At 45.1% G+C, this 15,559-nt stretch overlaps 1 protein-coding gene across 1 annotated transcript in view; it reads right to left on the reverse strand.

The window, feature by feature from the left end:
• LOC147427173 (NADH-ubiquinone oxidoreductase) overlaps positions 1–12,178 on the reverse strand; it is a 51,025-nt gene extending 38,847 nt beyond the window's left edge. The window contains exon 1 of the mRNA XM_086499077.1: positions 11,826–12,178. Coding sequence (XP_086355203.1) covers positions 11,832–12,083 — 252 coding nt within the window. The 5' untranslated portion in view covers positions 12,084–12,178 and the 3' untranslated portion in view covers positions 11,826–11,831. The remainder of the gene's footprint in view (positions 1–11,825) is intronic.
• Between the last annotated feature and the right edge of the window lie 3,381 nt (positions 12,179–15,559).

The following is a 15,559-nucleotide window of genomic DNA, read 5'->3' on the forward strand; positions in this document are numbered from 1 at the left end:
ACGGGGAAGGCGCCATTTGAGATTATTGAAGGTGCTGTGAAGGTTCCACCCTTCCTAAGCACGAAAGATAAGATTTTTGAAGCCGATGAGTACGTGCGCGACTTGGACACGGCTTTTGCCAAGGTCCGCGAGGCTTTGCAGAAATCCCATGAAAGACAGAAAAAGGCAGCGGATCGCCATCGTCGCGATTTGAAATTGAAGGAGGATGATTTGGTGCTCTTAGGTTTTGAGAAGGCACGCCTAAGAAAGAAGAAGGGAAAGGAGAGGCTTTTTCCAAACCTTAGTATGCGACCTTCCCAGATCTCCGAAATCATCAGTGATGTCTCCTTCCGACCGAAACTGCCTGACACTTGGAGGATTCACAAGGCATTTCGTGTGAGTCTCTTGAAACCTTTTAAAGGTGATGTGCCCGAAGATGGGGAGCCTGATGAGCAACCCGAAGTGGAATAAAACGAGGAGATCCTTGTTCCTGAACAGATTTTGGCACATAAGGACAGAAAGAATAAGGGTAAAGTCGGAAGACGGTTCTTGGTTAAATTCAAGAACTATCCTACATTGGATGCGAAGTGGATGGAGGAGGAGGACCTAGCAAATACTCCTCAGATTGTGAAACTTTACCTTGAAGCTTTTGGTTTAGCATAGTCTACTCCAAATGGAACCCCAAATTCAGCTTAGCCGGAGATCTGGTGCAATGGGTTGCACAAGAGGGGAGTTACTCCGCTCCTTTGTCAACAGATGCCTTGATTTTTTTTTAATACTAGAGTCACTGATGTCTCTTTGAGCTTCACGGACACTGAGAGCTGACGGTATTCTGTTGTATGACTTTATGAAATGGAATTCCGGAAAAATATGAAACTAATTTGTTCTTGACTTGTTTTTAAGTGCAGGAATTGATAGACGAAATAAATGTAACATTTTGGTCTGAATGATCTCAAATAGATGTGGTTGCAATAGGGATTAGTCAATCGGACATCTATGAGGTCCTGAGTGGATCTAGATGCGATTGCTAACTGCATTGCCGATAAATCATGGTCTTAAGATCCGAATGAATGTTAAATGTGATTTGTCATGTGATGTCATGTGATGTCGTGTGATGTGATTGTCGATTGGTACATGTGCTAGATGTGTGTTCCTAGTGCGTCGGTACTAACAGTCAATGTCTGCTAAGACAGTTTATGGCCTCTGTCTGTTTTGCAAGCGTCATCGAGGGCGATTACAATGCTTTCAAGAGGGGGGTATGTCACAAAATAGTGACGTGCATAACCCTAACACACACACCCTCTGGCAAATGATGTGGAAATGATGACGTGGCTGCCTTCTGCTGAAAACAGCCCCGCCAGAACCCTGTCGTACTGTTGACGTGGCATCTGCCTTATTGCTGACGTGGAATCCCGCAATTTGCGGTGTTATTTACGACAATCAACTTTTGGACATTGCTTTATTTTGCTACGCAAATTGAGAATTAGAGAGAGAGAGAGAGAGAGAGAGAGAGAGAGAAAGAGCTTTTGTTTAAAAAGCTTTGCTTTTATTGTGCCAAGTGTGGCTTGAGAGAGAAAAGAAAGCTCTTGCTTTATTTTTACAAGGCTTTTGATTTTCAGCTTTTGGGCTCTGCTTTTAGCATCCCTTTGTAATCTTTAAATATGTGGGTAGGCCACTCACAACTCAGAGCATCTAGACGCAGAGTCTGTGTGTGAGCGCCTGCAGTACTTGGAACACAGATTAATACAAAAAGAAATACCGAAAGGGGCGCCAGTCTTTGGGGCTAATATCTCTAGGCACGGAACTCCGCCGGGCCAGCGTCGAATCAATTGTAAGGTGCAACGGAAGTGAATGTTAAACTTTGCTCAAGATGAGTGCTTCGAACTGTGCTCAAGGTTCCTTTTACTTCTGGAAGGGAGAGCCTTCCGTTCTTAATGAGAGTGCAATGGACACAAAGTGAATGGACAGGGTGCGTGAAGGTGCATGAGACTGAGAGATAGAGAGAAAAGAGAATACGACACCGGGAAGTTGTCAAACGATCCTCCGAAGGCCCCACTCTCTATGGCAAGAGCGGTCTACTTATGATTGCAGAAATCTCTACAATGCTTGGACTTGCCGACGATGTCGACGACGGTGAGAACGACGACGAACGGGCTGAAATCTGAAAGTGCTAATGGCTGAAATCTGCAAATCTTTATCTGCTGAATTCTAACTCTATGTCGATGACGATGTCGATGGCGACGATGCGACGACGACGCCCTGAAAACACAGATGCTAAAATCTGCGTTTTCCGGGCTGAAACTACAAACCTTGTGGGATCTGACAGTGTGGCGAGGAACTGCTGCGGGAAGGTGAGGTCTACGAGGTTCGGGACTTCTTCTGCGAGTCCTAACTACTGAAAATTGAAAACGCTGATGCTTGTGGGGATTCCGTTGCGAAGATCTGCAAAAACGCTGAAGTGTCTGCAGATGCAAAAACGCTAGGGCTGAGAATCTGCTGTTGGATAAAATCCACTAACGCTAGGGCTGATCTACTGTCGTGAAGTGGTTCTGCTGGGTCTGTTAATGCCGAAGCTCCTTTGCAATGCAAAATCGCCAAGGCTGATCTGTCCTTGCAAAAACGCTAGCTTGGTGCTGAGTTGCAAAAACGCTAGGCCATGCTGTTGGGGATCCTGCTGAGAAGGTGCCTGTTGAGCAATGCTCCTGCTGCCTCTTCTACTAGAAAGTGCTAGCGCTAGGTTTCTATATATACAAACTTAGTAAATTTGCCCTACCTAACAAAAGTCACTTAAAAATAATAAGAGAAAAATGTCAAAAATAGGGAAAATAGGTCTATGCATTGTAAAAATACTACTGATGGGATCTGACTGGAATCTGATGGTCATGCTGTGTGCAACCGGAGGATATGCATCTACTCTACGTGTCTGGTCATGCACGATCTGTGAACAGACTCACAAAAGTGTCAGATCACTTCCTATTCTAGACTGACTTGACTAAACTGAACCCTGGTCATGCTGTAGCTTGTCCACAGACACATAGGGTTGGATGTGTCACGTGACATCCCCTCCTTTTCAAAGTGAGGTACTGGTACCGAACTGTATGGCGTCAAGGAAGATCGCCAATAACATCCGGAGTCCTCGAAAGGACTCTTCACCGGCCCACTCTGATGTGTGGGTCGTGTGATACTTGAACTTCATAAAGGTCTGCAAAGTCTTCTTTTTTGGGCCGCGCCGAAAGCGACAAAGTCATCTGTAGTTCCTTCAATGCTTCATCTTTGTCCAAAGTCATGCGTCTACCTTCTTCAAGAATCTCCGAGGCTGAAAATTCCTGAAACCACTTCCAACACAAAAACATGAACATACATATTCCATGTAAAGTGACTGGAAAAAATCTCGTCTGCCTTAGAGACTGTGCATGCAATGTAGATGAGCATAGAGACGGAGTGCCAAACCGTTCACCACACACACGCAAACAATGAGATCGAATAGTGTCTTTTCGATCTAAATCAATCAACTGTGGCAAATCACAATGGAAGTGTCACGTGACACATCCAACCCTATGTGTCCGTGGACAAGTTACAGCATAACAAGGTTCCGTCAGTCCAGACAGTCTAGATTACAAGTAATCTGGCACTTTTGTGAGTCTATTCGTAGACCGTGCATGCCCAGTCACTTAGTATAGATGCATATCCTCTGGTTGCACATAACATGATCATAAGCATTCCCATCAAAATCCTTCAGGGGAATTTTCGAGTGCATTTAGCCTATTTTACCTATTTTTGACATTTTTCACTTACTAATTTAAGTGACTTTTGTTGGAAAGTAGGTAGGGCAAATTGGGTAAGAAAATATATAAGCAAACCAAGGTTAGCACTAAACGGCAGATGAGCCAAGGAGAACAATAGGCCATTGGCAACAGGTTCCCCCTCTCTCAGCAAGACTCCCCAAGCATCCCTTGGAGATTTCCCCAAGCAGGTATCCCTAGCGTTTTGCATCATCGCCAGCAGCCACCTTTTTCCCCTTGGCGTTTTTCAGCAACCCCAAGATCGCCATAGCTTTCTGCACCTAGCGTTTCCAAAGCCAGCATCACCCGCAGTGCCTTGGCGTTTCCAGCATCAAATCGCAGCATAAGGGTAGCGTTTTCAGCACCAAAACGCAGCCACTATCAGCGTTTTTCCTCAGCCAAACCTGCGTTTTTCAGCAGCATAAAACAGCCCTGAAATTCAGCGTTTCATTTGCAGCAGATTTCAGCCTTGAGCGTTTTTGGACAGCAGGTAAAAACATTCAGTTTTCAGCCCTATTGTCGGCCTCGCCATCCCCTCGTCATCGTCGACATAGTCTAGACTTGCATCAGTTTCATGCATCATGATTGTACCAGTTTGTGCAATCAATCGTAGACCACTCTCGCCAACGAGAGTAGGGCCTTCGGAGGAGGGTTTTACAACAGTCTCTGGTGTCGTATTCTCTTCTCTCTCTATCTCTCAATCTCATACACTTGCACGCACAGTGTCCACTCACTTTATTCGTGATCATTGCACTCTCTCATTAAAGGAGGAAGGCTCTCCCTTCCATAAGAACAAAAAGGAACCTTGAGCACATTATGGAGCACTCATCTTGAGAAAGAACAACATTCATTCCGCTGCACCTTACATTGGTATCAGAGCGTTGGCAATGTTCTGTATCACTCAAGGAAAGAACCACAAGAATCACAAGAATTTTTTTGCTTGTTGCGGTCGCACGAACCCAAGTTCGCTTGGGCGTGTCGATTCCTAATCGTGTTTTTGAAGAGTGACTGGAATCCAAGGAAAGAAGGGCTTGTCCAGCCTCCCCTTGTGCCTCTTTTCACTCATTGAGAGCGGACCATGCACTTAGCGGCCAGCCAATCGACGTGAGGTGGGAAAAAGCAACCTTGGTGTGAGCGCAAGGCAGCCAAGGGGTGCGCCTTTACTACGCATGACATATTGTACGTTGAGCACGTTTCGCTCATGAATGAGCACGAATGTCTGCGGATTGTTCATGAAAAGCTGAAATGTATGCATTCAAGGACATCACATTCCATGTCTCTTCCTTGGCATGACACAGGCGTGGAAAGAGCACATGAAAGTATGAGCACCAAGCATGGGCATTTCCGTTGTGAATTGCCACAGTTGATTGCTCTAGATCATAAGAGAAAGATTCGATCCCATTGTTTGCGTGTGTGTGGTGAACGGTTTGGCACTCCGTCTCTTTATTCATCTACATTGCATGCACAGTCTTTCAGGAAGACAAGATTTTTTCCACTCACTTTACATGGAATAGGTATGTTCATGGTTTTGTGTTGGAAATGGTTTCAGCAATTTTCAGCCATGGAGATTCTTGAAGAAGAAAGAAGCATGACACTCGATGAAGTTGAAGCATTGAAGGAGCCACACAAGACTTTGTGTCGCTTTCGGTGCGGCTCAAAGAAGCAAGCGTTGCAGACCTTTATGAAGTTCAAGTACCGCACGACCCACACATCAAAGTGGGCCGGCGAAGAGTTCCTTCCAGGATTCCGGATGTTATTGGCGATCTCCCTCGACGCCATACAGTTCGGTACCAGTACCTCACTTTGAAAAGGAGGGGATGTCACGTGACACATCCAACCCTATGTGTCCATGGACAAGCTACAGCACAAGGGTTCCGTCAGTCCCGTCAGTCTAGATTAGCAAGTGCTCTTGCACTTTTATGAGTCTGTCCGCACACTGTGCATGCCCAGGCACTTAGTGTAGATGCATATCCTCTAGTTGCACACAGCATGATCATAGGCATTCCCATCAGAATCCTTCAGGGGAATTTTCCAGTGCATTTAGCCTATTTTCCCTATTTTGGACATTTTTCACTTATTATTTTTAAGTGACTTTTGTTGGAAAGTAGGTAGGGCAAATTGAGTAAGTTTGTATATAAGCAAACCTAGACTAGCACTATTTGGCAGAAGAGGCAGCAGGAGCACTCGCTCAACAGGCAACTCCTCAGCAAAACCCGAAGCCCTAGCGTTTTTGCTCCACAGCAACAACCTAGCGTTTTTGGACCAGATCAGCCAGCTATTTGCACTTGCAAATTCCGAAGACAGCAAAACAACCGGCGACAGATTTGCAGATTTTCAGCCCTAGCATTTTTGCATCTACAGGACAACTCAGTGTTTTTGCAGACCATCGCGACGGAACGTCAAGGAACATCAGCGTTTTCGGTTTTCAGCCCTTAGACACCGCAGATCAAGCCCCGAACCTCGCAGATCTCACCTTCCCGCAGCAGTTCCTCGCCGCACGATCAGTTCCGCAAGGTTTACAGTTTCATTCCGGAAAACGTAGATTTCAGCATCCGCGTTTTCAGCGCGTCGTCGTCGCATCATCGCCATCGACATCGTCATCGACATAGAGTCAGAATTCAGCAGATAGAAGATTTGCAGATTTCAACCCTTAGAGTTTCCAAATTTCAGCACGTCTCGTCGTCGTCCTCATAGTCGTCGACATCGTCGGTAAGTCCAAGCATTCTAGAGATTTGTGCAATCAATAGTAGACCGCTCTCGCCATAGAGTGGGGCCTTCGGAGGAGGGTTTTACGTCGTCTCTGGTGTCGTATTCTCTTCTCTCTCTATCTCTCAGTCTCATACACTTGCACGCACAGTGTCCATTCACTTTGTTTGTGATCATTGCACTCTCTCATTAAGAACGGAAGGCTCTCCCTTCCATAAGAATTAAAAGGAACCTTGAGCACAGTTCGGAGCACTCATCTTGAGCAAAGTTCAAACATTCGTTTCGCTGCACCTAACACCGACATCTGCAAGTTGGCTTTATTCTTCAGGGCTTTGAGTCTTGACACGTCAGCAGTTTGTGACATCTACCCTTCTTGAAAGAGAGTAATTGTCCGTGATTACAGCATATCTGCAAAACAACTCAAGTTAGCTCAAAAATTTCCGAGAGCCGTTCTGAGGGACAATCAGTTTGCTCTCGTTGTCAAGGAGTTAGCTTCTCCTTTCGGCTCTTTTGATCAAGGAGTTAGCTTTTCCTTTCGTCCATATCGGAACTATTGATATTCCGGCGTAGTAAAATTAGCCATCACACCCAAACCACACTGGTCTTCCACAAGTGTCCTGATGCACTAAAATTACATACCGAGGCAATCTCATCCAATTAGGAATATTCAATGGTTGGCACATCACAATGCAACATAAATGCTTACATATGCATGTTACAATACACAACAAATAGCGCCACTCAGCACTCCCCCGAGACAAACGGTCTGCGGTATGAAGCTACTCAACGACTACCTTGTCACTCCCCCCGCAAATAACCTAAAAAGGTGCAGGCCATGAGCTCAGAGGACTGTACAACCAAACACTCCCTAGACCGCAATCTGCGTCGCTTGGAGCTTCAAGCATACAACCAAACGCTCCCCACGCATCGGCCTATGTCGTTTGGAGGTTTTCTAGCATACAACGGAACGCTCCCCAGGCATCGGCCTGCGTCGTTCCGAGGTTTTCAAACATACAACGAAACGCTCCCCAGGCATCGGCCTGCATCATTCCGAGGTTCAAACAATACCAAAACAATATTTCTCACTTCTCCACCCGGGAGTACAATCACAAATCAATGAAACCAGTATTAAAACCAGAGTCAAACAGTTCAAATCGGCACCAAGACAGGTTCAAAACAGATACCATCCATTTTAAACAACTTTCAAATAGGATCACCAAACAAGCTCTCAAACAGAACTCAAACTTAAACGCAATCTCAATATCAATCGAGCTCGAAAAGTCGACTGACTTTCCATCCTCAAACCTGCACTAAAAATTAGGGTTAGATTCCTTCCATAAGGTCGTAGCCGACCACAGCATGGTCCATCAGCTCTTGGATAGACAGTGTTTCTTTGGCGACAATGGTAGTCCCAAGATAGCAATCGCACTGGACCTCCAAGGTCATCTACTCGTGAAGAGACATCTACTGAGAGATGTCGAGAAATTTCAAGTTATAATCTGCTAGGGTTTCCATGGCAATCATTTCAGGATACCCCACTCTGCTAGAAGTTGCACTCCGAAGGAAGATGTCAGAAACCATAAAACTTCAGGTAATAATTTTCTTGAAAGCTTGCCAAGTACTTGGAGTGTGCTGCTTGGTAGCTATAGACATCAACATCAACATGGCACTGCTTTAGAGAAAAACAATGACTCGAAACAAATCTTGGATCCTTCTCTTGCAAGTAATCTTTATGGCTTATGCCCTGTAAGACATGAGCGGTGAAGACGGGAGCGCGCCCGATGCGCGATGAGGTAAGGGTGGGAGTGGCTAATAAGTCCGGGGTTGGAGGCCGAAGACACCTCAAATAAAATTCCAATAGCTCTGTCTGCTCTTTTGTAGGACCGGTATGCTTTCAGAAAAGCACACGCCCGATGCTCTGATCATCGTAACAGGGAATGGGCGGAACACAACCCAAACGTTCCGAAACGGCGTTCCGAATGAGTCCATTTCGGGAATGGAACACCGTTCCGGAACAGGGTGTAACCAGAACGGTGTTTCAGAACGGGGGGAACAGGGCGGAACGCGAGGTGGAACGGCAGAACGGGCAAAAGTAGGCATTTGGGGCTGTTTGGGGAGACATATTTGGGACAGTTTGAGGATAGGTTTGGAGACAGATTTGGGAACAATTTTGGGGTTGTTTAGGAGTTGATTTGGGACTAAGCTGAATGGAGGTAATTCAAGCCTTACCTTAGTTGACCGTTCCGGGCCCCGCTCCTCCTCCCCGTTCCGGACCCTCCCGTTCCCATTCCGGGTTACTATGGCTCTGATACAACTGTCACAATACGGGCACCACGTGCCAACAGAAAAGAACAGACTGAACAGACTTTTAGCACTTCAATAACAATTGAACTGAAAGAGAGACGACACGCGACACGGAGTGGCGGAATTTTACCCCAGAGAGTATTAGCCCCAAACCTTGGCGCCCCTTTCGGTATTTCTTTATATTGCTTCAACAAGTACAAGCCGGAACTCCACGCTCTGCACCTTCTCCAGGAAGCATGCCAGAGAATGAGCCCTTAGCACATATTTAAAGACCCTTGGCCTATGAAAAGCAGTCTACATGAAAAGCCTTCAAACTCAAAAGCTTCTAGTCCAAAAACAATATACCTAGATGAATCCAGGATAAGCCCAGATTCACCCTTAAAGGAAAGTGCAAGGTACAGACCCATGGTAGTCACCCACAAGACAATATAACCATCAGCTCCATCATGCATAGTATTGACTAAATACCACGACATCCCCACTAACGTCGTCACTGCCCAATAGTGGGTGTAGAACTAGGTACTAACATATGCTCCCAAACACAACACACACCACACGCACACACATGAGCATACTTCTAGTCCAAAAACAATGCCAAAAAGCTGCCAACATAAATCACGGAAATCCGTACAACAGTCAGCGCTAAGCGTGGAAATCCGTACAACCTGCCACGTCATCATGTCAACGCAATTTTTTAAAATCTGCCACGTCATCAGTTTGCTCAAGTCTTTTCTGTAATGTGAGAGTCCAACTTTATTTGAATCCTTTATGTCACTTGGGGCCCCATCGGACTTGGTCCCCATTGGTAGGACTTCTTCTTCTGTTACTTATTCTTCTTAGGGTTTAGGCCCCTCGGCCAACATCTAAAGTTGACTTTATTCCTCAGGGCTTTGACATGTCAGCAGTTTGTGACAACAGCTCTTTATCAGTACACAATTTGCTGAGACTTCTCATGCAAGTACAGTCCCAGGGATCATTTGTACAGGGAAGGTGGAGGATCCTGAGTTCTGAGAGTCCCTAAAGACTATTGACAAAATGGTGAAACCAATGATCCACTTGCTTAGAGTGATGGATGGTATGCAACCTTGCATTGGCAAGGTCTATGAAGCAATGGATCGCATGGTCGAGGCGCTTGAAGATCATGAGAAGGACCCAGATAGGCTCGAAGAAATCAAAGACCTTTGCAGTAGCAAGTGGAATGCCTATAGTTCAGCTCTTCATAGTGCAATTCACCTCTTCATGGTGCAGCTTTTCTGTTGGACCCAAAGTTCCGGGGTGCAGAGCAAGAGCATGATTCGGAGATAAACACACATTGGAACACCATCTTGAAGAAGCTTCACCCTGATCGCGACATGCAACGCAAAATCAAGGATCAGCTTGCATTTTACAGGGATATGCGAGGATCATTTGGGACAGTCGATGTCCAAATTGATCGCAACAAGATTTCCTTCGTCTTGCGGTGGCAATAAAATGGTTCAGATGGTCCGGATCTTCAGCGACTTGCCGTCCGTATTCTCAACCAAGTGGTTAGCTCCTCGTGCTTGGAGCAATTGTGGAGTGTATGTAGCTACATTGCATCTAGAAAAAGAAACCGACTTAGAGTGGAGAAAGCAAATGACCTTGTTTTTGTCAATGCAAACTTAAGAATGCTTTGCAAGTCAGCATCCAAAGCAACAGATCCTTTTCTACAGTGGGAGATGGAGGCAAAGGCAGAGGTGCTTGAAGAGGCAGGAGGATCTATGCATGAGGATCGCCTATGCAGGAGGATTGAGATGATATTCACGACGTCCACGACTCCACTACAGATTGGGAGGTGGGATGCTCTTATGTCCCTACCCAGAGGTGAACATCAGGTATGAGTCATGACTCATTGCTCATTGGTTATTGATATTTGTTTCCTTTGTGGCCGCCGGTTTTGCCCCCTTTTTGTATTGCACTACCATATGAGTGATTGAGTCTTGACATGTCACCTAGTGACTCGTCTTATTGTAGCGCCTTGGCTGGCTTGTAAGCCATCTTTATAATCTATAATCTATCATCTTTTTGCTCCAAGCTTTTGTGTGGAGTTTGGACTCTATTCTTCGACTTTGAGTTAATGTTCTTTCTATTATGCTTTTGTAAAGGATGATCCCAATTCATGTATTGTGTATTGTGCAATCGCGTGTAAACCTTAAGACTGAAGAATCATTGCAGAGCATGCCTAAATAGGATTCTACTTAGACTAATGGGTGTGTATGGCTCTCTACTAACATATAGGTTAAATCCAACCTAATTTAAGCATATTTTAAGCTTACCGTTCCGGCCCTCATTCCCTTTCCGCTTTTTTGGGGGACCACGTTCCGGAAACGTTCCGGAGGCCCGCGTGCCCCGTTCCCGTTCCCGTCCCCGTTCCGGGTAACTTTGAAATACTCATCTTCTTCTTCTTCTTCTCTCTCTTTTCTCTCTTTTGGGCAAGAAAAGGGACTGTATTCTGTATACATAAGAGACCTCTGGAGATGCACAATGGCGTATCATCCATAGGAAGTACAGAAGTGGGCTAACAAGGACTAACAAGGACTGTACATCAAGGTGGCTTATATGATGAATATAAAAGGAACCACTCTGGGGGTGCATAATGCATGTGATGTGGCCATTATCTCGACGGAAAAGAACTGACGATCTCACCCATCTGTGAAGAAAAACGCATCGACGCTGCTCCGCTGCCCTTGAGGAGCCAGTTGGACGAATCCCACTGACTGCGAAGAGTATGCAGCAGCTCGGCCAACTCATGACTTGCATCTAGTATCATTTGTAAAGTACCTGATCTATATCCTAAGGGAGTAAGCAGGAAGATCGGATCTATCGGTAAGCCTTGAAAAAAGGTGTGTGACCCCAGAAATTGCAAAAGCCATGCAACTGCCCACCACCTCTCTCTCTCTCTCTCTCTCTCTCTCTCTCTCTCTCTCTCTCTCTCTCTCTCTCTCTCTCTCTCTGTGTGTGTGTGTGTGTGTGTGTGTGTGCGCGTGCGCAGAAGCCCGCAATACGCATTGAATGAGGTAAGAAGGGAAGGCCTACCTGGGATTAGGAAAAAATGTCCCAAGGATCGTGGCGGCCTCGGGCATTGCTTATCTTACGTTCCAGTTGGTACTTGTAGTTATACTTATCGGTGGTCCAGTAGCCGTATGGCTTGACAGGGTGCGCCCATCTTTGCTTCACCTTCTCGGCGTTGGCCTTGGTGGTAATGATGTGCTCGCGGATCTTGCGATCGCGTTCTTCTGGATCCTCCATGCTCCGCTGAATGAGATACCCAAAGAACTCCTTGATAAATCCCATCGCCTCTGCGCGCGCTCTCCCTCCCTCCCGACTGGTCGAGTAGAGATTGTTCCTGCGACGTCGTTTTTGGATATTTTGCCCGTTTCCATTCAGAGTATGTGGCTCTAATGTTGCAAGCAGCTCGAATTAGAGGGTATCTCATCAGATACCGCCGAAAAGGAAAGTGGCTGTGATAAAGAGAGGTGGGGAGAGAGCTGCGTGTCAGGAGCTGCTTGAGAGGCGGTGATTTTTTTGTAGGTACGTAGGCGGTGACTTTTGTGGATTTTGTGCAGTCGGGACGACAAGCGGAGGGCGCAGTCGAGCAGGAGGTGTGTTGCACAGGGTCTCTCTCTCTCTCTCTCTCTCTCTCTCTCTCTCTCTCTCTCTCTCTCTCTCTCTCTCTCTCTCTGTAGCAGCACAGGATCTCGTGAAGGTGCACAATTTTGTCCCTCTACGTGTATGTATGATGGTCGCCTTGCTGTTATCGTCGTGCAGAGCAGGTAGGGTGTGGAAGGGTGGCGATACGCGCACAGTGTGTGTGTATGTGTGTGTGTGTGTCTGCTGCGGGTAGGTGCAGTTTGTTGGAATGCACCCACATGCAACGCAGGGCAGCGGAAGGAGAAAGAGACGCGGGGGGTATGGTGGTACCGCAGGGAGGGGGAGACGGGCCGCAGGGAGCAGAGGTCGCAGGATCTCACTTGCAGGCGACCTCGCGCGTGCACCCGATCCAACTGAGGGATTTGATTTAAGAGTTAAGGTCCAGGCGAATCTGCTGAATCAATTAATTAATGAAAGCAATGTAGACCCAGTAGGCTAGAACATTAGACCCAATAGACCCAGTATGTGATGCCCATTTTGTAAAAGAAATTGAAAGGAGAATCCATTCAGATTCTCTCTCTCTCTCTCTCTCTCTCTCTCTCTCTCTCTCTCTCTCTCTCTCTCTCTCTCTCTCTCCACCAGCGATGGCATTGGGAATTAGGGTATGGGAGGGGACCAGCGTGCCCTAAGGAAGTTGCAAAAGACTATGTAGTATCTTCGTGACTATTTATTTTATTTTCATGTTTCCCTGTATAGACATCTTGTATGATATGGGAGGGGACCGGCGTGCCCTAAGGAAGTTACAAAAGATTATGTAGTATCTTCATGACTATTTATTTTAATTTCACACTTCCCAATATAGAATATGATATACCCTGCAAAAAAACACGTAATTGGTGTAAATGTGTAAATATAGTGATAGTAATTTATGTCTAAATAGGATACTATGGGTAGATTTGCCCGATAAGTTTTGCCTAGACAAAAAAGAGAAATCAAAGTGAAATACAAGACCTTTCTGAAACGCGTTCATGAAATCAAAACCTGATGTTTTTGTAAATCATGCATGCAATCTCTCCATCAAGACAGAGCACTAACCTTATGTGAGTAATTTCTCTACTTGAAATGTATGACATAAATCTTTCCTTTGAGGAGCTACGAAAAACAAAACACTATTTAAACTATTCGTACTAAGGAAACTTTATAAAAATATCAAAAAAGTAGATAGTGCACGGTCTATGTGAGTGCCATACAAAAGTATGGTGGAGAGTTGACACAGTGTCTCTTCCAAATTTTATAAGAAATAGAAGCCATGCCTTGTCCCATAGTCCGTTTCTTACTACATAGTCATGGTATTCAAGAACAAGATAACAAACCTAAACTTCTCTCTGATAGTTTGGTGGTCTCACTAGAGTGTAGTCACTTTGTTATCAATGTTTCGCGCTACAATTCAATATGAAAAAATGTTAAATCACAAAAAAGATGCAAAATAGCTATATCCAATATTTAAAAGTCCACATATCTTCAAGGTGCAAGCATAGGTAATTGCATTTGGCGAAAGGCCTTTCGTTTGCATCCAATTGGAACAACCTAGAGCTTCATTGCCACAACCATGTTGGGCATATCATGCAATCAACGCGCTCCAAGAGACGACATTTTGAACAGAAAGGTCATCAAGAACTGTAGGTGCTTTAGTAAGGACATCAAATTTGACGTACATATTGACCAAAGCATTGCCAAGCACAACATGTTTCTCCAACATTCCCTTATCTCTTTCTAGTCCACGTTGCAACTCAATGGTCTGACGACAAAGGAATTCAATTGATAAGGATGCATATAAATCCGCAAATATGAGTGATATGAAGCGTAAAAGGGCCCCTCATCCATGTGACAATTTAATGATACAAGCACAATCATTAATGGAAAGGGAGAAGAGTGCTAATGGTAGCCTATGCATGATGGAAGGGGGAGAATTCTACTAATTTTGTTGCAATCAACATCTAACAAACTCACAAGGGAGTTAGTGGTAGAGGCCACATGTCGGGATCGAATGCGTAGTACCCACAAAGGTGTGTCATGAGATAGTTTTTCATAGAATTAATACTAAGTAGTAATGTCCTTCTTGCTTAGTGCCATAGAAATAAATTCTAATTATAGTAATGCCCTAATTGCCTTGAGAGTTAGTCCAACGTCTCCATGCATTGGCTTCTACACACACAAAACGGAGTACAACTAATCTTAAGAACGACATTTAATTTGCTTATGGCATAAAGGTTTAGAAGAATTATCTTGCAAAATGAGGACTGAAAAGTTTCATCAAGACTAGGATGAAGAACATCTGCCTTAGAGCTTGATTGTAACATCCAAAATGAATGCCCATTCCTTGATCTTTCTCTCTTCAACAACAAGCCCACTTGAAAACTTTTCCATGGAATTCAATGCTATGTTACTTTAGAAAACCTGGTAGGATTGGAGTAGTCAATTCAAAGAGTGTCAAGATCGATGTCAAGAAATTTCTATGAATGTTGAATCAAAGAGTGTCTAGAGTTTTTACTTCCTTGTTGGCTACTCTTTCTTTTGATGGGAGATAGGGATACATTTCCAAACCCAAAAAGGAGATATGGATGGATGACGTGAATCCAGAGATGCATGGAATGGTGAATCCTCTGCCTTGAGGAGGAGGGGGGTGGTGCAACTTTGAGGATGCAAGTGGGTCCCTTGCAATTCGATCAATGGCAAGGAGTTAGTTTTGATGATAGGAGGCACGGGTGGAGATAGTGATGGTTGTGTTGGTGGCAGCGAGCCCTAGGTGTAGGGGGTGTCAATTATTCAAACTTTGGCATTGATTGGAGAAGGCAATGGCAATGGTGGTGATGCTTTGGGTGTTGTCGGATGTGCACGCAAAGAAGACATCCCTTGACCCTGCCTACAAATTATCACCACTGCTGGCAAAGGAATTTCCTCTAGAGTTGTTACACAGAGCCTACATCCACACAAGTAGGATCCACATTGGTGCACCTACTAACGTTGTCAAGGTGATTCTTGAACTAATTGCATGCAAAAATCTAATGGTGTGGGAACCCTCATGTGAGCGTGAGGGATTATTGCATGCATTTCTCCACCCAACCTCCTCCTCTTATAGACTGTCTAGCCTATCTTTATTTAGGATCCTTGAACCTTGC

This window comes from Adiantum capillus-veneris, chromosome 24 (genome assembly GCF_014529385.1).
Source record: "Adiantum capillus-veneris isolate H3 chromosome 24, ASM1452938v2, whole genome shotgun sequence".
Lineage (NCBI taxonomy): Eukaryota > Viridiplantae > Streptophyta > Polypodiopsida > Polypodiales > Pteridaceae > Adiantum > Adiantum capillus-veneris.